The sequence below is a fragment of the Geospiza fortis genome, unplaced genomic scaffold (assembly GCF_000277835.1).
Source record: "Geospiza fortis unplaced genomic scaffold, GeoFor_1.0 scaffold11, whole genome shotgun sequence".
NCBI classification, from domain to species: domain Eukaryota; kingdom Metazoa; phylum Chordata; class Aves; order Passeriformes; family Thraupidae; genus Geospiza; species Geospiza fortis.
The window spans coordinates 3,668,148-3,690,763 of record NW_005054304.1 but is presented as its reverse complement, the minus strand read 5'-3'; the positions used below and the strand labels follow the sequence as shown (position 1 = coordinate 3,690,763).

General features: G+C 37.7%; 2 protein-coding genes across 5 annotated transcripts in view; one reads left to right on the top strand and one right to left on the bottom strand.

The window, feature by feature from the left end:
• Window positions 1–11,866, top strand: part of HHIP (hedgehog interacting protein) — a 67,890-nt gene extending 56,024 nt beyond the window's left edge. The window contains exons 11-13 of one of the 2 annotated variants that reach the window (XM_031066406.1): window positions 2,085–2,233; window positions 4,619–4,725; window positions 4,834–11,866. In XM_031066406.1, coding sequence (XP_030922266.1) covers window positions 2,085–2,233; window positions 4,619–4,725; window positions 4,834–4,860 — 283 coding nt within the window. In that variant the 3' untranslated portion in view covers window positions 4,861–11,866. Of the gene's footprint in view, window positions 1–2,084; window positions 2,234–4,618 lie in introns of both variants that reach the window. The other variant, XM_031066404.1, reaches the window with a different exon arrangement.
• ANAPC10 (anaphase promoting complex subunit 10) overlaps window positions 1–22,616 on the bottom strand; it is a 141,389-nt gene that overhangs the window by 44,687 nt on the left and 74,086 nt on the right. The gene's annotated exons all lie outside the window — the stretch shown is intronic.

Sequence of the window (22,616 nt, the reverse complement as noted above, 5' to 3'; positions counted from 1 at the left end):
ACTCATTGCTCATTACAGAACTGGAATTCCTTACAGGTCTAAAAAAATAATGCGTTCTATTTAAAATACAGCTGTGGAAATATGTAAACAGTAAAACTGAAAGGGTTTCAAATATGCTGCACCAAAGGTGTCAAAACATGTTTCAAAGCCCTTAAATAATACAGGACCTTCAGTCTGGTTCTCAGAAATGCTTTGGAAATCAGGACTTGGTGCTGTGCTAAAGAAGCACCTACACATTCTTTCTGTCCTTAACATCTTTGGGGAACCAGTTCTTGTGTGTGGATGTTTAAATAATTATGGTAGTAATTAAGACTGAGCAGAGAAAGTGCTGTGCTGAAACAAACCAGTGGGCCTGTACTCTACTACTCTGTTTCAAGGAAAAATGCAAGAAACCATGTAGTGAACCATTAACAAGATGCATGTCAAAATGGGAGGGGGAAATGTAAGCCCAGTCAGCTGGTGAGGGACTTGGTATGAATGCTTATTTTTTAAAAAATTATTTTTACCCTATCTAATATTACTCTGAATAGCACCATTGCACACAGAAATATCTATTTAAAAATCCTAGTAGAACATGGGCTTCAGATTTCTTTTGATATCTTAGTAGTCACAAGTTCAGCGAGTTTATTTTCTTTAGCTTAATTTTTTCCCTTGATGTTTCTTCTGATGTTGAAATGGGAGATAAACAAGATTGCCAATTTTTCTTCCTCTTTTTCTTCTGTCACCGTTTTCTACACCTCCATCATAGCCATTCTTTCTCAGACCCCAAAAGCTATCCTTGCCTCTGCTCAGGAGTATCAGTCTAAGAATTTCATATGTGACAGAGTAATCAGTGCACAAGCTGCTATTCCAGCTATTTGCACATAATTGGGATGTTAATACTGATGCCAGTATAATGAACAATGTCTTATTCTATTCTATTCTCTCATAGAATTTTGTTTTGATTTGTTTGGATTCTAGATGGACACTTAACTAAGGTTTCTCTAAGCTCCCCACTAAACTATTAGAATCTTTTTCCTGCTCATTTCAAGCTTAGTATGTATGGCAGTAGTTAAGGTGATTTCCTAGGGAATGAGTAATTTTGTATTTGTCACTCATTAACTTAATTTCCCATGATGCTCCTATTTCAATTACTTGATTAGATCACTTGGGAGATCCTGACATTATTTTCCAAACTTGTACCTGTGCAACCAAACCTACAGCAGAGACAAAACATGGTACCTCTGCTGGGAACCTGTAGCCTTTGGATGGTCCTATCATCCTAACCAAAACATCCAGTATCAGAAATATTTTAAGTCATCTGAACTAGAATTTCCTTTGTGCACACATTCCACAGAATCACCTGATGGTGAATGGCTGAGTTTGGAAGGCACCTCTGGAAGGCACCTGGTCCAACCCCCTGCTCAAACAGGGACTCCCACAGCCAATTTCCCACACAATTCCCAAGTATCTCTAGTGGTGGATACTCCACAACTCTCTGGGCAACCTGTGCTAGTGCTTGGTCACTCTCAGAGAGAAAAAGTATTTTCTGATGTTCAGATGCTTAAATAAGCATCCAGAATGCCCAATCCAAATATCATTCTATGGAAATATGGAAATAAAAAGCCAGCAATTTAAAGCTGAATTCGTAGACAGAGGAGATACTTCTGCAAAATTATTATATGTCACAATGCCATAAAATCTGTTCAGGTTACTCTTCTCCCTTTCTTAGGGGAAATCTAGATCAGCTAGAAATGAAAAAAACCCCACCATCGCTGCCTGCAATAAGCTGGCAGCTTTATGAAGATAAACCTTCAGCAGGCTGCTTTTGGCAGGTTCATGCTTCAAGAAGTCTCAAGGAATATTGCTTAACCTTGTGGAAGATCTCTGAAGGCAGTTACATAAAATAATAGCAAATTGTACTGCATTTTCCTGTAACATATCATCTCTAGGCTTACTTCTTTTTCTGAGGAAAAAAGAAATCTCGTGATTTTTCCTACTGATAATACTACAGCAGAGAATCAAGCCTTTAATTTAAAAATCAAAATTTTTCTTCTTGATCCCAACTTTTAACTCTGTTTGGTTTGTATGGGGTTTTTTTTCAGGCCTTTAGTCCCTGAAGAATGCAAAAGAACAGCTCAGCCTGCACAGATACTGACATCTGAATGCTCAAGGCACTGTCGGAACGGGCACTGCACTCCCACAGGAAAATGCTGCTGTAATCAAGGCTGGGAAGGAGAGTTCTGCAGAACTGGTTTGTATACAGATTCACAGCAACAAGTGAAAACAGCAGTGACATGTCATAATTGGCTTTTAATTATTTGCTCAGAGAAATTTTCAGTATATGTTGACCAATATATTGTCTTTCAGTTGTAAGACAACATTAGGAAATACTGATTTCATGAGCTGCAGGAGAACAATAAGTCTTTAGATGAACGCAACTGCTAAAACATCTAATGCATTGTGAGCCAGTGCAGAATGCAACTGATAGCATAAACATGACAACAGTATTCTTGTTTTTTCCACCAAGATTTTCAAATGAAAGGAGATGAAATCACTACATGTCCTGTGTTTGGACATTCATCTTCCACTTGCAGTATTATCACTGTCAGTGTCAAAGAGAGGTGACTTGTCAGGAAAGATGGTAAAGAAGAACTGCAGGTCTCCATTGCATCTTTTGCAGTTCACTAATTTAATGCATATTTTTTAGTTTTGGTACATACTTGCTTTGGATCCTGCCAAATGAAATGGCTCCAGTTTGTTGAAGAGAATTCTCTGTACAACGTATCACAAAACAGCAAATAACCAATGTTATTGTGATCCATTATTACAGTGATTTCATCAGATCCTATCTTGTTGCTTTACCTTTTAAAAGTCACTTGGAAAAGTGACTGTGAGTGAACTAAGATGCTGGGTGTGCCAGTCAAAGGATGGGGTGAACAAGCCTAGAGTGTCACACCTGTGCCATCACTGTCTCAGAGACTGTGGCTCTGTCTGAGCTGTGTCATTTTGGCCAGTGCAGCTGTTCCAGAGCCAGCCTGGGTACCAGGAGATGTTATTACAAAGATTTTATTTCTCAGCATCAGCGCTGACTGGGAGTATTTGGTCAGCAAGTTTGACCAGATGATCACACAAAGAGATGTTAATATTGTGGCAGTAGAACTCAAAGAAATAGCAAGGACTGAGGGAAAACAAGGATCCCACGATGGATCACAGATAATTCAGGTTGGAAGGGCACTTAGGAGGGCCCTGGTGAAGCAGGGTCAGCTATGAAGTCCTAATAGGCTGGAGTGTAAATTTCAGCAACCTCCAGGTTTTGTGTGATGAGCAGAAGTGACTTTGGAATGAAATTAAATTAACAAGCCACTAATAAAGTATCTTACTGGCAAAGATTCATGAGCTGACCATCCACAACCCAGCAATGAAGGCAGGTTAGAGAAATGGATGAGCTAATCTGGCCAAATATCCCAACTTCAATTGTCCTCACTTTCCAGAGCTGTCCTGCATTTAGAGAATGAGGCCCATTCCACAGCCTTGGTCCAAGTGGAACTTAAAAGTAAAAAATGCCTCCAACATGAACATAAATGGGTCTTGAATAACCTGTTTTGTTTTAAAAATCACAACTTTATGATAGATGATTTGATGGACATGATGAGCAATAAAGCCACAGAAAATATTTAGACTAAGGATCTTCCTTCCCTGTATCCCACATGACAATTAATAGGGATTGTCTCAGTTGAACCTCAAGCTACTATTATACTTTAAATTAGAAATTTACCTTACAAGGTATGAGTTTCCTTTTCATGTAGTAAAGAACCTCTTGGATAGAATTAAGAAAATATGCATTTTTAGAGTGTAGTATAAATATCCATAAATCCACATTAAAGTTCATTGCAATCAATAACATTAAGCAGCATAACACCTGCAGAAAAAGAAAGATATACTATATACATTATATATATCACAGTCCTGTGACTACCCCAGAAGAAAATACTTCCACAACTAAAGTTATGGATTATTAATTTTGCTAACACTGGATACAATTTAAAATAGGAGCTATATTTGAAAGACGGAAGCAAGCAACCTAGAATTCTATAGATAAATCGCCAGGCATCTGCTAAAGAGAGGAGAAAGCTTTGAAACTTATATAACTGATAAAAATGGTTGAAAAAAACACCCTAGCTCTTTTTCTCCAATAGGAATTCAACTTTGGTCCCAGCATTAAGTGATTCAAGAGCCAAAGGAGTGCATTGGGTGCACTGCTCAGGTGTAGTGTGCTTTGCTAAGGCACGTGTGTATTGCAGAACTCTGAGTATATAAAGGAGTTTGCCTGAGATTCCTAAATGAAACCTGAATATGGGAATTGGACATTTCAAAAAAATCTGTTATTTGAGTTTATCAGTCTTGTCCCAGGTAACGTCCTCACAGATATACAAAATTACTTCCTCCCCCTAATATTCTAAAACTTTAGAAAATATGCTTTCAACACTCCTAATATGTCATCCTTTCTATGTTGTTTTTGATTTATATGCTTTATCAGTAGAAGGTTAGAAAAGCTGTAAATGAATGTGTAGTGTACCTTTTTTTGGTTTGTGATGATCTAAACAAATTAGAAAATCGCTGTTTTTTTCACCCACAGCAAAATGCGACCCAGCCTGTCGACATGGAGGTGTCTGTGTAAGACCTAATAAATGCTTATGTAAAAAAGGCTATCTCGGCCCCCAGTGTGAACAAGTGGACAGAAACATCCGAAGAGTGACAAGGGCAGGTATTCTGGATCAGATCCTAGATATGACATCCTATTTGCTGGATCTAACCAGCTACATTGTATAGTTTCTGGGACTATTTGGAAACTCCACTTTCAGCGGGCATTTGTTTTGAATCCTGTCATTTTTGAAAGACTGTTATCCTGCAACAAACACCGGTGATTTGATTTCCTTTATTAATTTAAGTGTAATATCCACCAATGTGCAGAAAAATCCCCTGTATGTGTGTAAATATTCCTGCACGTCTCCAGAGACGGCCCGATATCCAATATGTGCACACATACACACGCAGCCGCTATCACAAATACGGTTTTGCAGAGAGTGGAATCTTTTTTAATATTTATTTCTTCATGAGAAATAGTTTACGAAGCAATTCCACTGTAAAATACATTTTCGTCAAAGGACTTTCCTGATGTCTTAATGGATTCCTTGACATCCCAGAAATCTCGTTCCTGTACCTATCTGATTATAGCAGTGAGAAAGCAGTTTCCAAACATCGCTGTATAAACTGCTGGACTTAATAAAATCCAGTTGTAACAGTTTCTAAGGTAAACTGAACTCCTTCATGAGACAATATTTCAGAACTGCTTAATGCATTCCTATCTAGGCAATTCATTGTAAGACTGTAACCTTCACTTTCATCAATGTAACTCTATTACAGAATGTTATTTCTTTATCTAGCATAGATGCAAAAGTCTGGTTATCGCAGCTTAATATCAAGATTGTTTCAAGTGTTTAATAATTAAATTATATTCGCATATTTCAAAACCAGTCATCCTAGAAGGTCTGCTTTTTATCATATATTTTATTTAACGATGGGCACTGGGTTCATGTTACATATTTATATTATTTTATTTTATTTTTATAATATAGACATCACCTAGATGAGACAGCTTTACCATGTCCTGTAAAATACTAAAGTTACATTTTTCACCAAGCTAATTGGAAAGACTGGGAAAGAGAGCAAACACACACACACTTCAATGTGTTGTGGATCTAATCTAGAAATGTACCCTTGTGTCAACTTGTGTTCATTTACACCGGATGAGAAAAAAAAAGCAAACACCCACCAACCCTAATAAAATTGCAGCATGTGTTTCAAGTGTCCATAAAGTGATTTTCACTGTAGCAGGACAGTGCAAGAGGTGACATCCAGGCAGACTCTGCCCATGCCACACTGAAAGGGACGTCCCGGGGCGAGAGCTCGCATGAGCATGGGCTGCCTGTGCATGGTGTCACCAGTACAAAACCTACAGCAGCTCTTGCCTAACGAGGTTCTAAGTGTTCCTTGGAGAGCCAACAGAAAACCAAGTCTTTGTAAATGTATCAATAAATGTGGTGTACGTGCTGTAGCCAGGTTTTCTAAGGTATTAATTACTTAGATGTATTCTGCAGAACTGGTGCCCTCTTATCTCCAGCTCTACTGGCAGTTTCTTTGTTCGCTGCTTACCAACTATCAGGTTTCCTTTGCACTACCTGCAAACTACCTACTGCAGCTTTTACAAAACCTTGCCTAAGAAAAGAAAGCAGAGCAGCCCCAGTGTGCACATCCTGTGATCCTTAGAAGCAGCTGCTCATGTATCAAAGATGGATAACACTTTAGCCAAACAGATCTAAAAGACTTTCCCCATGTTACATTCCAGTAATAAAATCAACTCTCCAAGGCAGCAGCATGCGACAAATTTTCCTCTATAGAAATTTGTCAGCGTTCATTTAGCGAGTATTAAATCTGAAATTACAGCATAACCGATACTTGCATTTCTGTGTCTCACACATTTCAGCTCTGAGGAACAGACAATTACATTTGCCTTCCATATATGTTTGCCTGGGTTTCAAGTGACCTCATGCCAAATGGAAATTGGTTGAGAAATCTTGGTTAAGTGCTCAGAGAACAATGGTCTGCATTAAAAAGTGCATGCATAATTTTGCACAATGTAGATTCAATTGACAGTCCATTGAAAGACATCTTGGGATTAAATGAGCATGAAGACCAGATTGCCCTCTCACCCCAGAAAAGGGTGGTCCCTTATAGTCACACGAACACTTCATTGGCTAAGCAGTGTGACCAATCTTAAAATGAACCCTGTAGTAGCATCTGTAGGTTAATAGCAGCTCTTTGTCTCCGCTGCTTTCTGCCTTTAGTCTTTTCCCTGAATTCCATCACAAAAAGTTCTACAATTAAAAAATGTCCTGACAACCATTTTTGTAAATTGACCTTAGCATCTAATCTTTCCTTATTCAACGTGGGTGACAAAAATGTGAACTTCTCATGAATGAGCCAGCTGTCTAAATCTGTCACATAGCACGGTTTTATTACACTTTTCATAGTCAGCAAGGCAAGAAAGTCGCTGAAGTATTTTAGCAACGTTTAAATATCTGACAGAGATAACATCTTTAACACTTTCTTCAATGAAATATATTTAAAAATAAACCCCACTTTAACTCTACTGTGACACATTGTTTTCAACAACCAGCTGGGGAGATGTGATAGCTCTTTTCTCACTGCTTAATGCCTTAAAAAATACCACAGATGGCACCTAAATTGGAGGTTCACAATAATATATACATGCCACAGTCATGCCGAGAACAGAAAACAATGATCTTGGAGTTTTGATCTTAATAATAATGAAAATTTAGTTTACTAGTGAAATCCAAAAATAAAAATCCAGTAAGAGCTAAAAATTAAATCCAGGCCTCATTCAAATCAACAGCAAAAACTCACATCAACTGTGCTGCACCCAGAAAATCACTTTCAAATTTAAGCAAAATTTAAGCAAAATTCTTCAGTTTGTTTTATTAAAAAAAATCTTTGAGTAATTTCATAAAAACTTCAAAATTAAAAAATAATCTAAATGAAGGTTTAAAGGAGAGGAAAGATAGTTTGTGAAACTGTTTTGATTCATTTTTAAATCATCTTTTATATTGTGTGAAAGCAGGCATCTGCATTAAGCCCACATGTTCATAGGAAGTCCCAGTGGAAAAGAAGTATTCTCATAAAAAAAAAAAAAGAAAGAAAAAAAAATCCTAGCTGCTTATTTATCAAAAGAAATTATACTATTAAAAAGAGTGAGCAAACCCCAGGCCTAGCCACCCAAGATGCTGATATAAAAAGGGCAACTGCAGTAATTGCCCTGAGAATTGGCATACAAAAAAAAAAAAGGGTCTGTAGAAAGCCTGTTGCCAGTTAGGTCATTCTGCAGCCATTCTCACACAGCCTCCGAGAGTGTCCCAGAATAAAACTGAGCTTATAAATGAAACTAGATAAATGAGGCAATTAGATAAGGGCCTCCAGAAGGGATTTTATGTATGTGTTCAAGTTGTCTCTGTCTCTGTGTCTCTCTCTCCTAATCTTTTATTCCATTCATTTCTTCCTTTATTTGGAGCTACTGCCTCTCTGTTCCCAACACATTGTACATCTCAGGCATTCTTTCAGCCTTTCTGCTGCTGAAGGAGAACAAACCTACCTGTTGCAAGAAACATGACTCTCCCTGATGCCTGCTAGTGTTAAACCCCTGCTTTATTATTTTGGGACAGAAAACTCATCTTTCTCTTTTTACCTGCTGCTGATCAGAAAGAAGGCATATTACTGGAATATAAGGAGAAACATCTTTACTCCATAGATAAGTAGGGAGACAAAAAGATGTTATGCAAAAGCAGCTCCAAATCATTTCACTCCATTTCAGAAAAACAGTAAACTCATTTTTCTAATGTGCCCCATAAGAAATACTAACTCAAAGCCTCCTCCTCTGGGAATAAATTTCTTCTGTTAACAGACAGGGACTCAGATCCAAACCCTTTTTACCTTTAAATCCTCACATGTTATTCTATTTCATGCAAACAAAGTGTAAGTTAGGTATAAATAAGAATATAAATTCTGTATCACTGACAAGACACCTCTGTTTATCTCCTCCTTTCACGTACTTGTCCTATTTGGTTTTGCAGCTTCTTCCTTTCTAGACCCACAGCAAACATCAGCAATCCCTGGTTGCTGCAGGTGCTTATTAATTTTGAAATTGCCTGACAGATGTGTGCATCAACATCTTCCCTTTTATCTTTTGGTCATTCCACAGAATGTTGTTATTTTATAGTGACTTCTAGCACTGTGTCTTAGCTGGGCACTCACAGTCCAGGAGTTCCAGCCTCACACAGCACAGGCACAAACAGACTGGAGCTGGAGGAGGGCAGAAATCACTTCAGTCACTGTGCTTATCACAAATTTACCCATTGCAATCCAGGGATCAGATGCCTTAACTGAAAACCAGAATGATATCCCTGGCATGATGAAATGTAGCTTTTCAGTACACATTTTCTCTAATTTGGCCTGAGAAACAAGGACCTTTTCCTGTAAAATTATGCAAAATGGAGATGCTGAAAATATGAACAAGTAATTCCACAGGTGTAAAGTTGCACTATGGTGAAAATGAGTTTTCATACATCTAATTCTAATTGCATCCATGAAATAGGCATTTATAAGATTAGATTGCACCCATGAAATAGGCATTTATAAGATTAGTTCTATGTGGAAAAAAACAAGTCCAAAGACAGCCTGTTCTGCTAATTTCTCCTTAATCATGTAAATTCTTAAAAGACAATGCATTTTAATTTACTATCCTTCAGATTATCTGTGTATCACTTTAATCAGGAAATTTGCCATTTTGATCTTCTGTCCAACTTAAAAGGTGTCCTTTCTCTTGGAAAAAAACCAAAAGGAAGCCAAGTGGTAAATAAAAAGTAATTATTTTTATTTTTCAATATAAAAAAAATAAAATGTAAAATACTCATAAAAATGCAGCCAACCCTTTAAATTTATTTCAATTCAAATTTGCAGAAAATTTATATCAAATAATCTGGCTTCTGGCTACAAAAACCTGATAAATAAATATTTCCCTAAGTAGTTTCAGTACAAAATGTTTTAGAAACATTGAAAAAAAATTAAGGCTGTTTTGCTGGAAAGTTTGTTGTTTTCAACAACAGAGTAACTCAGTGAAATAAGGCACGTACTTTTTGGGATATAGGTGTGAAACAGCAGAAGCCACCTGAAAGCTTAGTACAGGATTACTTTAATCTTTGAGGGCATGACTCCAAGCCCATTGATGTCAACTGATAATCTCCTATTGACTTCATTAGTTATAGGATTAAGTCCTTAAAAGATATCCACTTAGCTGGCAGAAGATCTTAACTTCAGACATCAGTGCACACATGACCTCTCCATGTCTGCATCTGCAGCATTACACCAATGTTTTGTGGAATAAGAGTGCAGCCCCAGCCCTGCAGGAAGCTCTACAGAGCTTTCCAGTCCTCCTGGGTTTCCTTATAGGTGTTGCTAGCATTTACACAAAATGTGCCTGACTTCTTGATGCTTTTTAAATGTCCAGCCTTCAGCTGATGTTAAAGCTGAGTGAGTCTCCTGCTTCCCTGAGCTCTCAGTACTGAGAAAGTACCATCAAAGTGATCATTCTATGCTACAGACATTCACAGACATTTAATATTCTGGCTTATATGCAAAAAATTTCTGTCTTTGCCTATTCTCTACTGCACACAGTCAGGCTTCCATAAATGAAATTGTCAGACATTCTTGCACAGCCAGCAAGCTGCATTACTGGAGAAGAGTTTTATTTCTACTGATAAAAAACAACTTTCCATCTGTTATACACCACCAAGAGGGTCCAGTGTATCATATAGTAAAGGTCCTTCTATGGTCTATGAGATTTTCCTATTTATTTTCATTTTGTGATGAAGTAAAAAATGTTTTAAGTGAAAAACTGCTAAAATTCCCAGGAAATTTCAGAAAGGCAACATCAGCTAAAGCAAGTGAATATACACAATGGCTGTGCTCACAGTATTCTTGGAAAGAAGGCAGAGAGAGTGGCTGGTTTGGAGACAGGTTTTTTTTTTAATGTAGGATACATTTTACAGTAGGACAAAAGGGTGTTTTGCATCACAAGGCAGTAACAAACAAGCCCATTTTCTGAATCTTCCTAGGAGGAGCTACTAAAAAGAAAATGTTCTAGGCAGTCAAAACTGGTGTGCAGAATGACCTTAATTCATCTCAAGACATACTGAGACCAGAACCCACCTGGTATTAAGTCACCAGATGCAGCTTGTAGTGGTCTCCATTAGTACCAGGAGCAGCAACCCTACCCTGTGAATTATCCAGAAATGCTATTAGCTGTCCCCCACAAAATATACTGCAGAATTAAAACTTCAATTCCCCTTTGAGAACAATTAGATTGTAATGGGAGCCAAGCAGAAAAGGAAATAACAAACTTCTGTCAATTGAGAACATTACTGTAGTGGCATTCCCCTGTTCAACAAGTTTTATTTCATAATAGCTGTCAGGTGCTGTATGTACATTTGAAATGTGGGAAAATAGCTTAGAAAATATCACTCAAACTAGGTTTAAGCATCTTCTGTAAAATGAATTATACTACTAAGAATATACTGGCACCGGTCTAGCTGGGAGCACACAAGCAATTGTAAGCATATGAGCCTCACTGAAGTCATGTGCTTAACATTATGAATATAATTAATGTTTTCTTGGTTTGAGACCTTACAAGTCTCTGCAAGTCTACCTACACAGACTCTCTATGCTATATGTGCATTTCTTTTTAGGGAGACAGCAGGACTGAAATTCTCAACAAGAGAATTCAGTTGCTGTCTGTCACAAATTCTGTATAACGTGAAATAATTACATCTTTGTGCCTCCACTTCCCATCCAAAAATTAGTGAAATCCATCCTTGTAAAAGCGCTTTGAGCTCTTCAAATGAAAAGTGCTATAAAAACTACAAATTATTATTATATTATTGAACACCATGTATGTATACACACTATTATGTAATATATAATATATGTATAATGCATATAAATTCTAACAAATGTATTTGTGTAATATCTGAGAAATGGAACAGTTGTATCTGGAAGTGATAAATACATAGAGTTGGATTTATTGTTAATCTGTGGATTTAATGATTTTTTTAGACAAAAGGATGTTTAAGTGTATAATTGCTTTTCTTAATTTAATATATTTATGTAAATGCATGCCTGAAGTTCTGATTAGATAGTTATTCTGTGTCCCTTAAGCTAATAAAATATATTAAACTTTATCTTACTGTATAAGGTACACCTGCTGCTTTAATTTTTTTTTATATTTTTATGACTAAATGCATAATTTAAAGTTCATGAAATTTTAATTCTAATCAGCTCTTTGATCTTTGCAGTAAAAGAAAAACGCCAGCCTTTTATATATTCTTTGAAATGTACACTAGTTTTATTTATATAAATTCTAAGATGCTTTCATAAAATGTGACTGAACACTGCTATTATTTTTGGAATGGGAAGTTTGGAATGGTGTTTCCTGGACAGAAAATGAAGACATCCATGTTGAAAAGATACCTTTTGCATGGCAAGCAGTATGTGAGTGGACATGCAGCTGGAACAAGGGGACAGGCTTTGGAAGCACAGATATCTTGGAGAATTAGTTCAGCAACAGAGGGAGAAACATTGGGGTCATTTTTTTGTTGTTTATTTTGTATCTTCAGAGGAGCACGTCATCAAATCAGCGTGTGTTAAATTCAGAGGTACCATTTCCAGTGGTTTATATGAGGGCCATAAAACATGGATGCAGTGTGGAATTCTTTCCTTTTCTCCCCATCCTAAGTAACAGGTTCTGTTCCATTGAACTCAACACCTGAGCACACACATGGGAGCAGGGCCAGCTCCACAGATCAGCCCTGTGGTTTATGATAGAAGAGAACAGTTAATCATCACAACACTTCAATGCAAACTACACTTGCATCTGGGACAGCAAAAACCACTTGGGACAGAGAGCTCCAAAGAGCCAAGGGCTTCTTCATACACTAAGTTTGCTTTGGTAATATGAAATGCTGTTGAATTAGTCTTGCACATTTAACTTACCTAAAGCCTTTAGCCTGTCCTGTGTTTATTTCTTAAACTAAAGAATGAAGCATTACCAACTCTATGATATTGATGCTATCTCTACGTTTCAGATTGAAGCCAAAATAACCTTGAAATTTTCATGAAATTGTTTTTCCATTTTTCGGCTAGCTATACCATTAGTGATACGGGCTGGTGGCCAGCCAGAGAACTAGGATCCAAGGAAAATTTGAACTTCACCCAAATTTGAGGATATTTGGAAACTGTATTTTATTTCAGCTTTTCTATGAATAAATACAGCAGTTGCAGCAATGTTCTTTTAAATACATTTTCTTGAAAATTTTCTTCATTTGAAGAAGTGATCAGAACAAGAAAACAGCTAAAAGATGGCAAATAAATAATGAAGAAATCCCTGAGGATTGTTTAGATTTTTTAGTGGGACCTATATATTCATGTAGATAGTAAAAAGAATTCTGTGAGTTTTGTACATAATTACAATAAATACAGTGCAGCGTGTAGTTCTGGTGACATCATGAGTCACTGAGTTTATTCTTGTAATTTATTAAGACACTATGAAAACCCACTGACATATTTATAAGCCTTGGAATTAACAGCTACCTTTCATTCCTTTTACAACACATAAGACATGAATTTTACTTGGAGAATTATATGCACTCAGCTCTGTACAGCAGGACTGTAATTCTAACTAAAGCTTCTGATGGTATCCTACTCCTGAAGGGCCAAATTCTGAATCTGCTTTTGGATTTACCAAAGGAGGTATCCTTGGCCTCTTGAACAAGGCTTCTGTGGTTTGCCAAAAGCCATCAGAACTTTCAAAAGGAATCCACAGCATAAATGCACAATTCAGGAGCATTTTATGTTAGTAATACAGTTACTACTAATATATTTGAGTAAGTATTTAATCACTATTCCCAAAATATATACTTTGAACAATCTTCTTTTTCTTGCCTTCTTTTTATTTCCACATACAGCTCTGTTCCTTAAGTCTTTGATTCTTTATTTGTTTTCTTATAGATATGTTGCTTCTCTCTTCTATTGCACTAAATTCAGTACATATTTACAAGTGTTTCAAGGGACTGATCATGGCACAAGTGCTTTTTTTCTGTTTTACTTTAATGAAAACACTAAGTAATGGATCAGCTCCTGGTTTAACTGTAAATTAAAAATGCACCACAAGTAAGTAGGGTAGAATCTTTAGGATGCCAAAGAATCATTTTGGTCTATGTGGTTGGATTTATTTATTTTGGGGGAAGGGTTGGTTTGAGTCATGTTTGATGACATGTCTACAGATGACATATGTCTCTGGCAGAAATGGGCAAAGTGGGACATAGCTTTGGTTTGGGAAACCTCACTCAACAGTGCCTTCCTTGTTTGCCTGTTTTGGGGTGGTTTCTGTTTTTTTTTTTTTTTAAGTTCTTTTTTTGTTTATTTTTTTGTCTTTCAGAGCTAGGACTACTCCTGGATTTTGCATGAATTCCAAAACTTTGGGCTAAAACAGTTGAATGAATGGCTTTTACACTGGTTCAGCATTCAGTATTCAAAATTCAGATATTCACAATGTTTCAGTCATCTTCAACTCTTGCTTACCTTCCATTAGCACAAATTCACTGATATCAGCATTATCAGGAGGTGAATCAGGCTCAGCAGTGGCTTTTCCTTTTCACTCATTTTATATCACTTTAAATACATTTCACTCAGAAGTATCTGTCACATTGTCCCACAATGAAACTGGTGTCATTATCCTAGCACAGGTTGCTCCTGTTGCACACACTGGAGCCACTTCTATGTTTCACCTTTCACTGTGCACATTTGATTGCTCAGAGATAGGCTGAGGGAGGCAATGTGGGAGCTGTATGCCTGTCCTTCGTTAGAACAAGAGGTGTGTTCTCCTTTCAGTATAAGAAAATTTGGACTCTGTGACATATATGCAAGCTCTTTCCACTTCAGGGAAGGGGAGCATACACATGAAGCAAATGGCTGCCTTTGGTTCAGGAGATTAATAAAGAAGAGATCCAAGCTGCACAAACCCTCCTGCAGTGGAATTTCTGCTTTCCTGGTCAGATGAATAGAACAGGTGCAGACACAGCTTTCAGGCCTTTAAACTACACCAGCCCAAATAAATTACAGACACAGAGCATGTTTAGCCATTTCAGGCAAACATTAGAAATGCAATGCCCATGGTGCAGATAAAGTGCTTATGAAAAAGGTGGACGTAACATCTGTACTGGCACAGAACGCCTGTTCTGCAGTAATAGCTGCAAAATGCCTCCTATAAAGCATAAGACTGTTAGTACAGCTGCAGCTTTTAATAGCTATTGAATTTCTTGATCAGGGAAGCAGGTCCAGAGCAAGGGAAATGGACAAGTGAAACTATAAACTGCTATTTTACACCTATGAATGTAATATCAAATAAATGTGGCCGAACCCACTTTTATTTTTTTAAGAAATTCATCCCCAGAGAGCCTCGTGCTGGATCTTAGCTAGCAAGCCATCAGAAGGCACTTATGTCAGCCTAACCCCAAGGTTTCCAAGATGTATGTGCAGCCTACACACACATATATATACCTCTTGCTTATTATATCTGTAACACAAACCTGCAGCCACACACACATGTTAATACCTCATGCATCATTTCTGCACTTACTCAGAGCTATTTGGTTCTAGATAGATGCAAACAAGCAGTGAAAAAGTAAAACAATAGGCAGCTTTTAAGATGGTTCCGCAAGAAAAAAATGCAGGAAATTAACTGAGTTGCACAGACTTCAGTATGGGCAACAGAATACAACCAGTAAACTCATTACCATGTTAGCTAATTAAAATTATTCCAAAAAATACAGCTGTCTGGCATTTTCTCAGGTTTCTTATTTAAATACCTTAGTAGTAAGATTAATTCATGTCTAGGAGGCCCCTGTAAATTACTAGAATAATTTTTACTTTGCATTTGTAATTACAGTTTTTTGTTTCTGATGGAACTTCTAGGGAATTATCAGATTTTCAGTATACAGATAAACTGCATTTTATTATTTTTTAAGCTTATTGTCTTGCAAATTCTTCACATCTTCTATTAGCCTGGAAATGAAATCCCTCACATAATACACAGGCAGCAGTGGTTGCTGAAACTGCAGATTCACCCAAAATTACCCCAGATGGAACATTCTGAATATGCACAAGTATTCTGACTTGGACTCACAAGGATCATCAAGTCTAACTCTTCAGGAAAAGGCCCATATGGAACCTACAGCCTTGGTGTTGATGTCACCCACACACAGATTAGACAGGATTGGTTTGGTTGTTTTGTTGTGTTTAGGACCACTTTTCCCCCCAAAAGGCAGCAGTTTTCAAGCTATGTGCTATTAATGTCTACCCAAAGTGTGGCTCAGGCCTGTGCCCTTCTGGGTAAACCCTTCTGAGTCTTAAAGAACTTCATCTACTCAATTTCCAGCACTATTTCAATATCCTGGCACCTGAACTCTACGTTTCTTTTAATACAGCTACATTTTTTCTCTGGCTGGCATATATGCTCAGAAGTACCCGAACAATATGGAGATAGATAATTATCTCCTTCTAAAAGCATTGCAGGATAAGACATACAACTGCCAAAGCTTGCTTGAGACCTTGGAGAATCCTGAAAAGTTAGTCATAGCCAGCACCTCAATTAACTTCATGGGTGGTGGTGCCAGTTTAATGATAAGAACACCACTAAATTCACAAAGAGGTGGATCTAACTGCTGGTTCCTTCCCAAGAAATTGTTTTGACTGTAGTCTTTCTGGTTGAATCCAAGGTAGAGTGAAGCCAGAAGTGATAAAAAGCAGTGGATCAAAAGAAGAGAGGGAAGAGCAGAGTCAGAATCTTCTGGCCTAGAAAGCTGATTTGAAAGTGTGAATTAGCCCACTAAATGAGTCCTGCTAAGCAATTTAGATATTCACACTCTAGGAAGCAGGACTGAGTGTCCCAGTGCTTCCTTCCAGGTGAGTCAAACTCCCTTTTCTGCCTCTGGGCTCTTATTTTCTAAGGTCTGTTTGCAGCAGGCAGCACTGACAATGCTGCCTCTTCCACACTTCTTCACTTAGCCCTCACTGGGGCAGAGCATCTCTGAAATCTCCAAGAAGTTTTGTAAAAGAATAAAAGGACAAAACCCAAAATGTTTGTTATTCATATGGAATAATCAGGGATTTTTAAAATTATTACTATTTCACAAATTATAAAAGCCCCTTTTCATAGCAAAGGCAGAGCATCTCCTCCTCTCTATCTGGGGACCCCAGCACAGGAAACACAGAGCAGGTCCAGAGGAGGGACACAAACATGACTGGAGGGATGATTTTCCTAAGAGGAAAGGATGAGAGAGCTGGGGTTGCTCAGACTGGAAAAGGAAAGACTCTGGTAAGACCCTGCTGGAGTCTTTGAGTTCTTGAAGGTGACTTGTAAGAAAGATGGGAACAAACTCTTGAGCAGGGCCTGTTGTGACAGGACAAGGGACACTGGTTTCAAACTGAAGGAGGATTTAGATGAGATATGAGGAAGAAGTTTTTTTACAAAGGGTGGTAAAAAAACTGGCACAGGTTGCCTGGGGAACTTGTGAATTCCCTATCCCTGGAAATATTCAAGGCTGGGCAGGGCTCTGAGCAGCCTGATGCAGTTGAAGACATCCCTGCTCATTGCAGAGTGGTTGGACTGGATGGCCTTTAAAGGTCTCTCCTAACTCAGACTATTCTGTGACTGTCATTTACAGAGTGGAGAAGACTAAACAGAAAAAGCACAAAGCCATCACACACACTGCTAAGAAAACAGTGCCAACATAAAAATTACCACCCGAGAGCTACAAATTTTTGGTTTTCAAAATCCACCTGCCAGAGGAAAGTCACAGAATAGATCCAGATGTGTTGATGTCCATAGGAGCTCTGCCTGTCCTTTCAGAGATGCCAGCACACCAACCCAAGAGATTGAAATCTGAGGAAGCTGAACAGAGACTTCAGGAAGTCAAGTTCAGACAGCAATGGGCTTCAGTGGAGCACATGACTATCTCTGTGAGTTTTGAGCTTCAGTCCCCTGACAAATAAATACTCCAAGAAAAAGCTCAAAACAAAAGATTTGCCAGATTATGGCAATGAGAACTAAAACCCCACAGGATTATATGACTCCTTTCATACATCTTCTGAACAAGTACCAGAAAGCACTGAAGTGTTTTCTATATTATAAAAGGAAATTAAAGGGAAGACAAGTGTTTGCTGAATTTTTGAGTGACTACTGAGTTGAACAGAGGCCTGGGACACAGCTTTGAGTCAGCTGGAGTATGAGCAGGAGCCCAGTGGTGGCATCAGGAAGTCTGGGGCAGCAAAGAGACATCCCAGGTGAGGCTGTGAAGCTCTACGGGACTGCTTGAACTGCAACCTGTATCCTGAAGTGCTTACAGACACCTCATTCAGAAATGTGCTCTGCCTGCTGCAATCCCTGCTAACTGCAGCACAGGCACAGCAGAAGGCTCATCTCCAGTATCCTTACTCAGTTCAGCAGAAACTTCCAGAGATCAGAAAATGATCACTCAAATTAATAGGGATGAATTAATAATTCATATTAACCTTTTTATAAAGAGTAAAGAGAGGCAAATGAGATTCTGTCCTCTGACTGTTTTGAAAGCTGCCTGCTCAGGAAGAGCTTTCTTTCAATTATCTGTAATGGGATTATTAGCACATTTTCCTCAGTAATAAATATATTACCAGAAATAGATAATGCTGATAAACTTTCCACAGCAGCTACAAGAGACAAGCAATTTTAAACAAACTAATATTCTCTGCATTGCAAATATTTAGATTAACATAACCAGGGTAGTGATCAGCACTCCTATAAAATGACAGTGCACTATAGGATAATGTTTGAAGTAAATAAACTGGATTTTGCCCATGCAAAATATTTTCACTGATTTCAATTAAATGTAAAATTCTCCTGCATTTTCTGCCTCTGTTCCCTACTATTATAAAATAACTGCTACATTGCATTTCAACCACACAGATAGGGTAGCTATTATTACTTACCTCCTGCTTTTTATGTGGTCACAAAAACATAAGGTTTGGCCTTCTTTCTGCTGCTTCTTGGTGACCAAATATTTCAAGTATTATTTTGGCTACAGCACAGTTTTGCACACACAGCACGTAAGCTGCTTAGCACAAAAAAGAAAAGGGATCTGCAGTCCCAAATCCTGCCACCAAGTGAAAAGAAATGAAGTTTAATCCCAAAAATCACCCATGTGCTCTATCAGATGTGCACACTTATGTACACCAGTGTATTTAACTCTTAAAATTTTGCATGCACAAAAATTATACTTATTTGTAAATTAAAGAATCCTTAAGCATCAGCTATACAAGTACAAAATATACATTTATTAAAATATATTAAAGTGATGCCTCAGAAATGTAGATGGTTAAACATATTAAGTCTAAGAATACATCTGGAGGGAGTAGTTCCATCTATCAGAAACTAAATATATGTGAAAACATCTGGGAGTTGCTATTCCAACTGGAAAATTACAAGACACATTGCAGAAGATGCTACCTGCAATGTTCCATACTCAACATCAACCAGCCATTACACCACAGATAAGAAATGAAAGAACAGGGACCAGGGAGTTTCACATCCTAAAAAAAAGATTAAGGCTCAAACTAATTTTTCAGTTTGCTTCTATCAAGGAATGACTGCAAGAATTTCCAAGCAATATACAAGGGAATACTTGGATAACAGGAATGGGATAAAACTCTTGAGAAAAGGAATTAGAACCTGATTTTTTAAATCCTTTGCGTAGAAAAATGATGTCTGAACAACCTAGAATGTCTGGCTTTTATTTCCTGGTCCTGCAAATTGCCCTACTTGCCAGCTTTACAAGTAGAAGTCATTGGAATGAACACAGAGCATCTCCTTATGGATTTTTAAATTTTACATACATAATATTTTCAGTCATATCTTGACAATAAAAAGATTCTTTTCATTCCTGCCTTCCTATGATATGACATGACAACCTCTCCAATGTTCAGGATACAAGAGAATCCTGAGTTATTCAGCAGAAATGTGTTTACATTTTTTTAGGCGTATCAGTACTTGCAGTAGTTTTTTCTTTCTCTCTTGATTAGTACATATCCTAAAGCCTCAGCAGCCCAAAAATGAATGTGAATAGATAAGCTAAAACCTGGGAATTTCAAGAGCAGTGAAGTGCATGCTTTCACCTCTCCCCCTTTTAAAAGTGTCAAATGCTTCCTGACATGCTTGGGTCCTTGGAAATGGAACATATTTTCTCATTACATTAATTAATGGGTCTGCTTGGGTGGCATAATTCAGTATAAATTTCCTTTAGTATTCTGTCATACCTAAAAAGGATCTTATTTTTGTGATGTCTTTAAATTTTTATGACTTCTACTCTGTTTAGTCTGTGTGTAATCCTTCTTTTGAAACCTAATGTCCTAGAAAATCTGCAGGTTTCTCTCAAAACTGGCACACTCTGTAGTTTACAGTCATTTCTTTTTCTTGCCTTCTCAGAACTCCCTGCGAGTCCTTAAGGTGTAGTTCACAGCTCAGGGAATTTATGATTCCATCTTCCACGTGAACCCGAGCCCTGCAATGTATTAAACCTGACAAGATGCCGCTCATTAATCTCTGAAATGTAGCCAGGTGTGATGTAATGAGGAGAGGCTTCCAGCTCAGAGAAGCCCAGTGCAGCTCCCAGCTCAGCTTGATGGTGGCTTCCTTTACCTCATCTGGGAGAAGAACTGCCTGGGTGGGGACTCTTGTGGAAGGATAATTCCAGAAAAATGTGGTTTGGGGAAAATGAGACAGGGTAATCTCTTGCTGTGCCAGTGCTTCTCAAACAGCTCAGCTTCTGCTTCCCTTTCATTTCCAGGTTAGAACACTAACTTGGTCACGCTGTCATGAGCCACAACTTCCCAAGGAAATGGTTTGATGGGCTGGAGGTACATTTTTATGTATGAAAAAAAAGGAGCATTTTAAATACTGGAGTCTCAGCTAGTGGAGAAAGCAACAGCAGGCCCAGAACACAGAGCAGCAAGTGCTACAATTTACACACACATTCTATCTTAATCAAAACAAGGCTTTAATTTGCTTGTGACAATTTACTCTTTTTTTTTAATATGAATAATTGCATAATTTCAACACAAAAAAGAAGGGCAAAATCAAACCAGAGCAAATACAAGGAAAAGCTCAACATTTCCAGATCCTTAATTCCAATCTCAAAATAAATTGACAAATGTTATGATCCAATTTTATTCCATTAACAACAGCACATGGGGAATATATACTGAGTAAAAGTAAGACTTTGAAACTCATCCCTGTCATGGCAACAGAAGAGACTTTGTGAATGAAACTCATATTCCTGAGTTGACAAACAAACAGATGTGGTTTTTAAATATGGAAAGAAAGTGTGAAAATGAGTTTTTATACAGTCCATGATTTAGCATTTTGCACCCATGAAACTTTGAAATCCACATCCTAAAACAAGTTAGGCCACTAAGTAGATTTGCTCTTTGCAAATCACAACCAAGTTGGTTATTGCAGCAGTGCAAATCTCGTTGATTTTCACAGATTACTTGATTTGATTAATTTTATGCAGCTACAAAGATAAATTTTGAGAACAAAGATAATTCCTACTCTATCTACCCAGGAAACAAAAGACAGATCTTCTCAGAAGCATAAAAATTTGGGCAACCTTTGTACTACCTTTTGAAACTTCTAGGAAAGAATGCAGAGCAAGACTAGCCCTGCATTTTCTTCTGACCATGGAAAGGTTATGAGGAGAAGGCTCCTTTTTCAACTTGTCTTTCCAATTTTTTTTTGTAATTGTTATTATTATTACTGTATTAAATTCTCTCCTGTCTATTTCAGAAGAAATTCTTCCTAGCTCTTCCTGACCTTCTCATCCATGGACAAAGTGAAAAACACAGAACAGAAGAGTAAAAAAGATTGTGGAACTGGAAACAGATAGATCAGATGGCCAGGATTTCTATCCTAACATGCATGGCCCCAGTCACTGAACACTGTCTTTAGAAGAGAAATTACATCAGTAAGTAGATAGGAATACACTGGGATTAGTCTACAGAAAAATATTATACCTAAAATTTTACATGTCTAAAGGATTTACTGTATTTATGCTCATGACATTCAACTATTTTTGGCAAATATTCTGGCAATTTACTTTCAGAACTGATTAGGCAGATACTGATGGACATTTCCAAGAAAGCAAATCAGGTATTTAACAAGAAACCAGATTTTTCGAATTGTATTCATCCATTAGATTGGAAAATTCTCTTTTGGCTATGTTATCTATCAAGTTAAGTTTGAATACAACATCAAATAAGTACTGCTGATGAGTTGGTTGATTATCACAGAATCCCAGAACAGCTTGTGGTGGAAGAGACCTTAGAGATCATCCAGTTCCAAGCCCCATGCCATGGGCAGGGACACCTTCCACTAGACCAAGGTGCTCAGAGCCCCATCCAGCCTGGTCTTGAACGCTCCAAGGATGGAGTGTTCACATATCCACAGCTTCTCTGGGCAACCTGTGCCAGTGCCTCACCACCCTCACAGCAAATAATTTCTCCCTTTTATCTAATCCAAACCTGTCCTATTTCAGTTTGAAGCCATTCCCCCTCTCTCCGTCATTCCAAGCCCTTTTGAAAAGTCTCTCTTGCTGCCTCCTTCAGGTGTTGGAAGCTCCTCTCAGGTCTCTCCAGAGCCTTCTCTTCTCCAGGCTGAATAGCCCCAGCTCTTACCATTAATTCAACTATATATCTCTTATTTAACTACATTAATTGAATTAAACATATAAAAATATTTAATGACTCACTCCAACCACTTGAGAATATCTTAAATCTTCAACATTACTTTGAACTCACTCACAAAGAGAGAAAAGGTAATGCACATCAAATTAAATATCCCACAAGAAGAATTAATTTAGCAA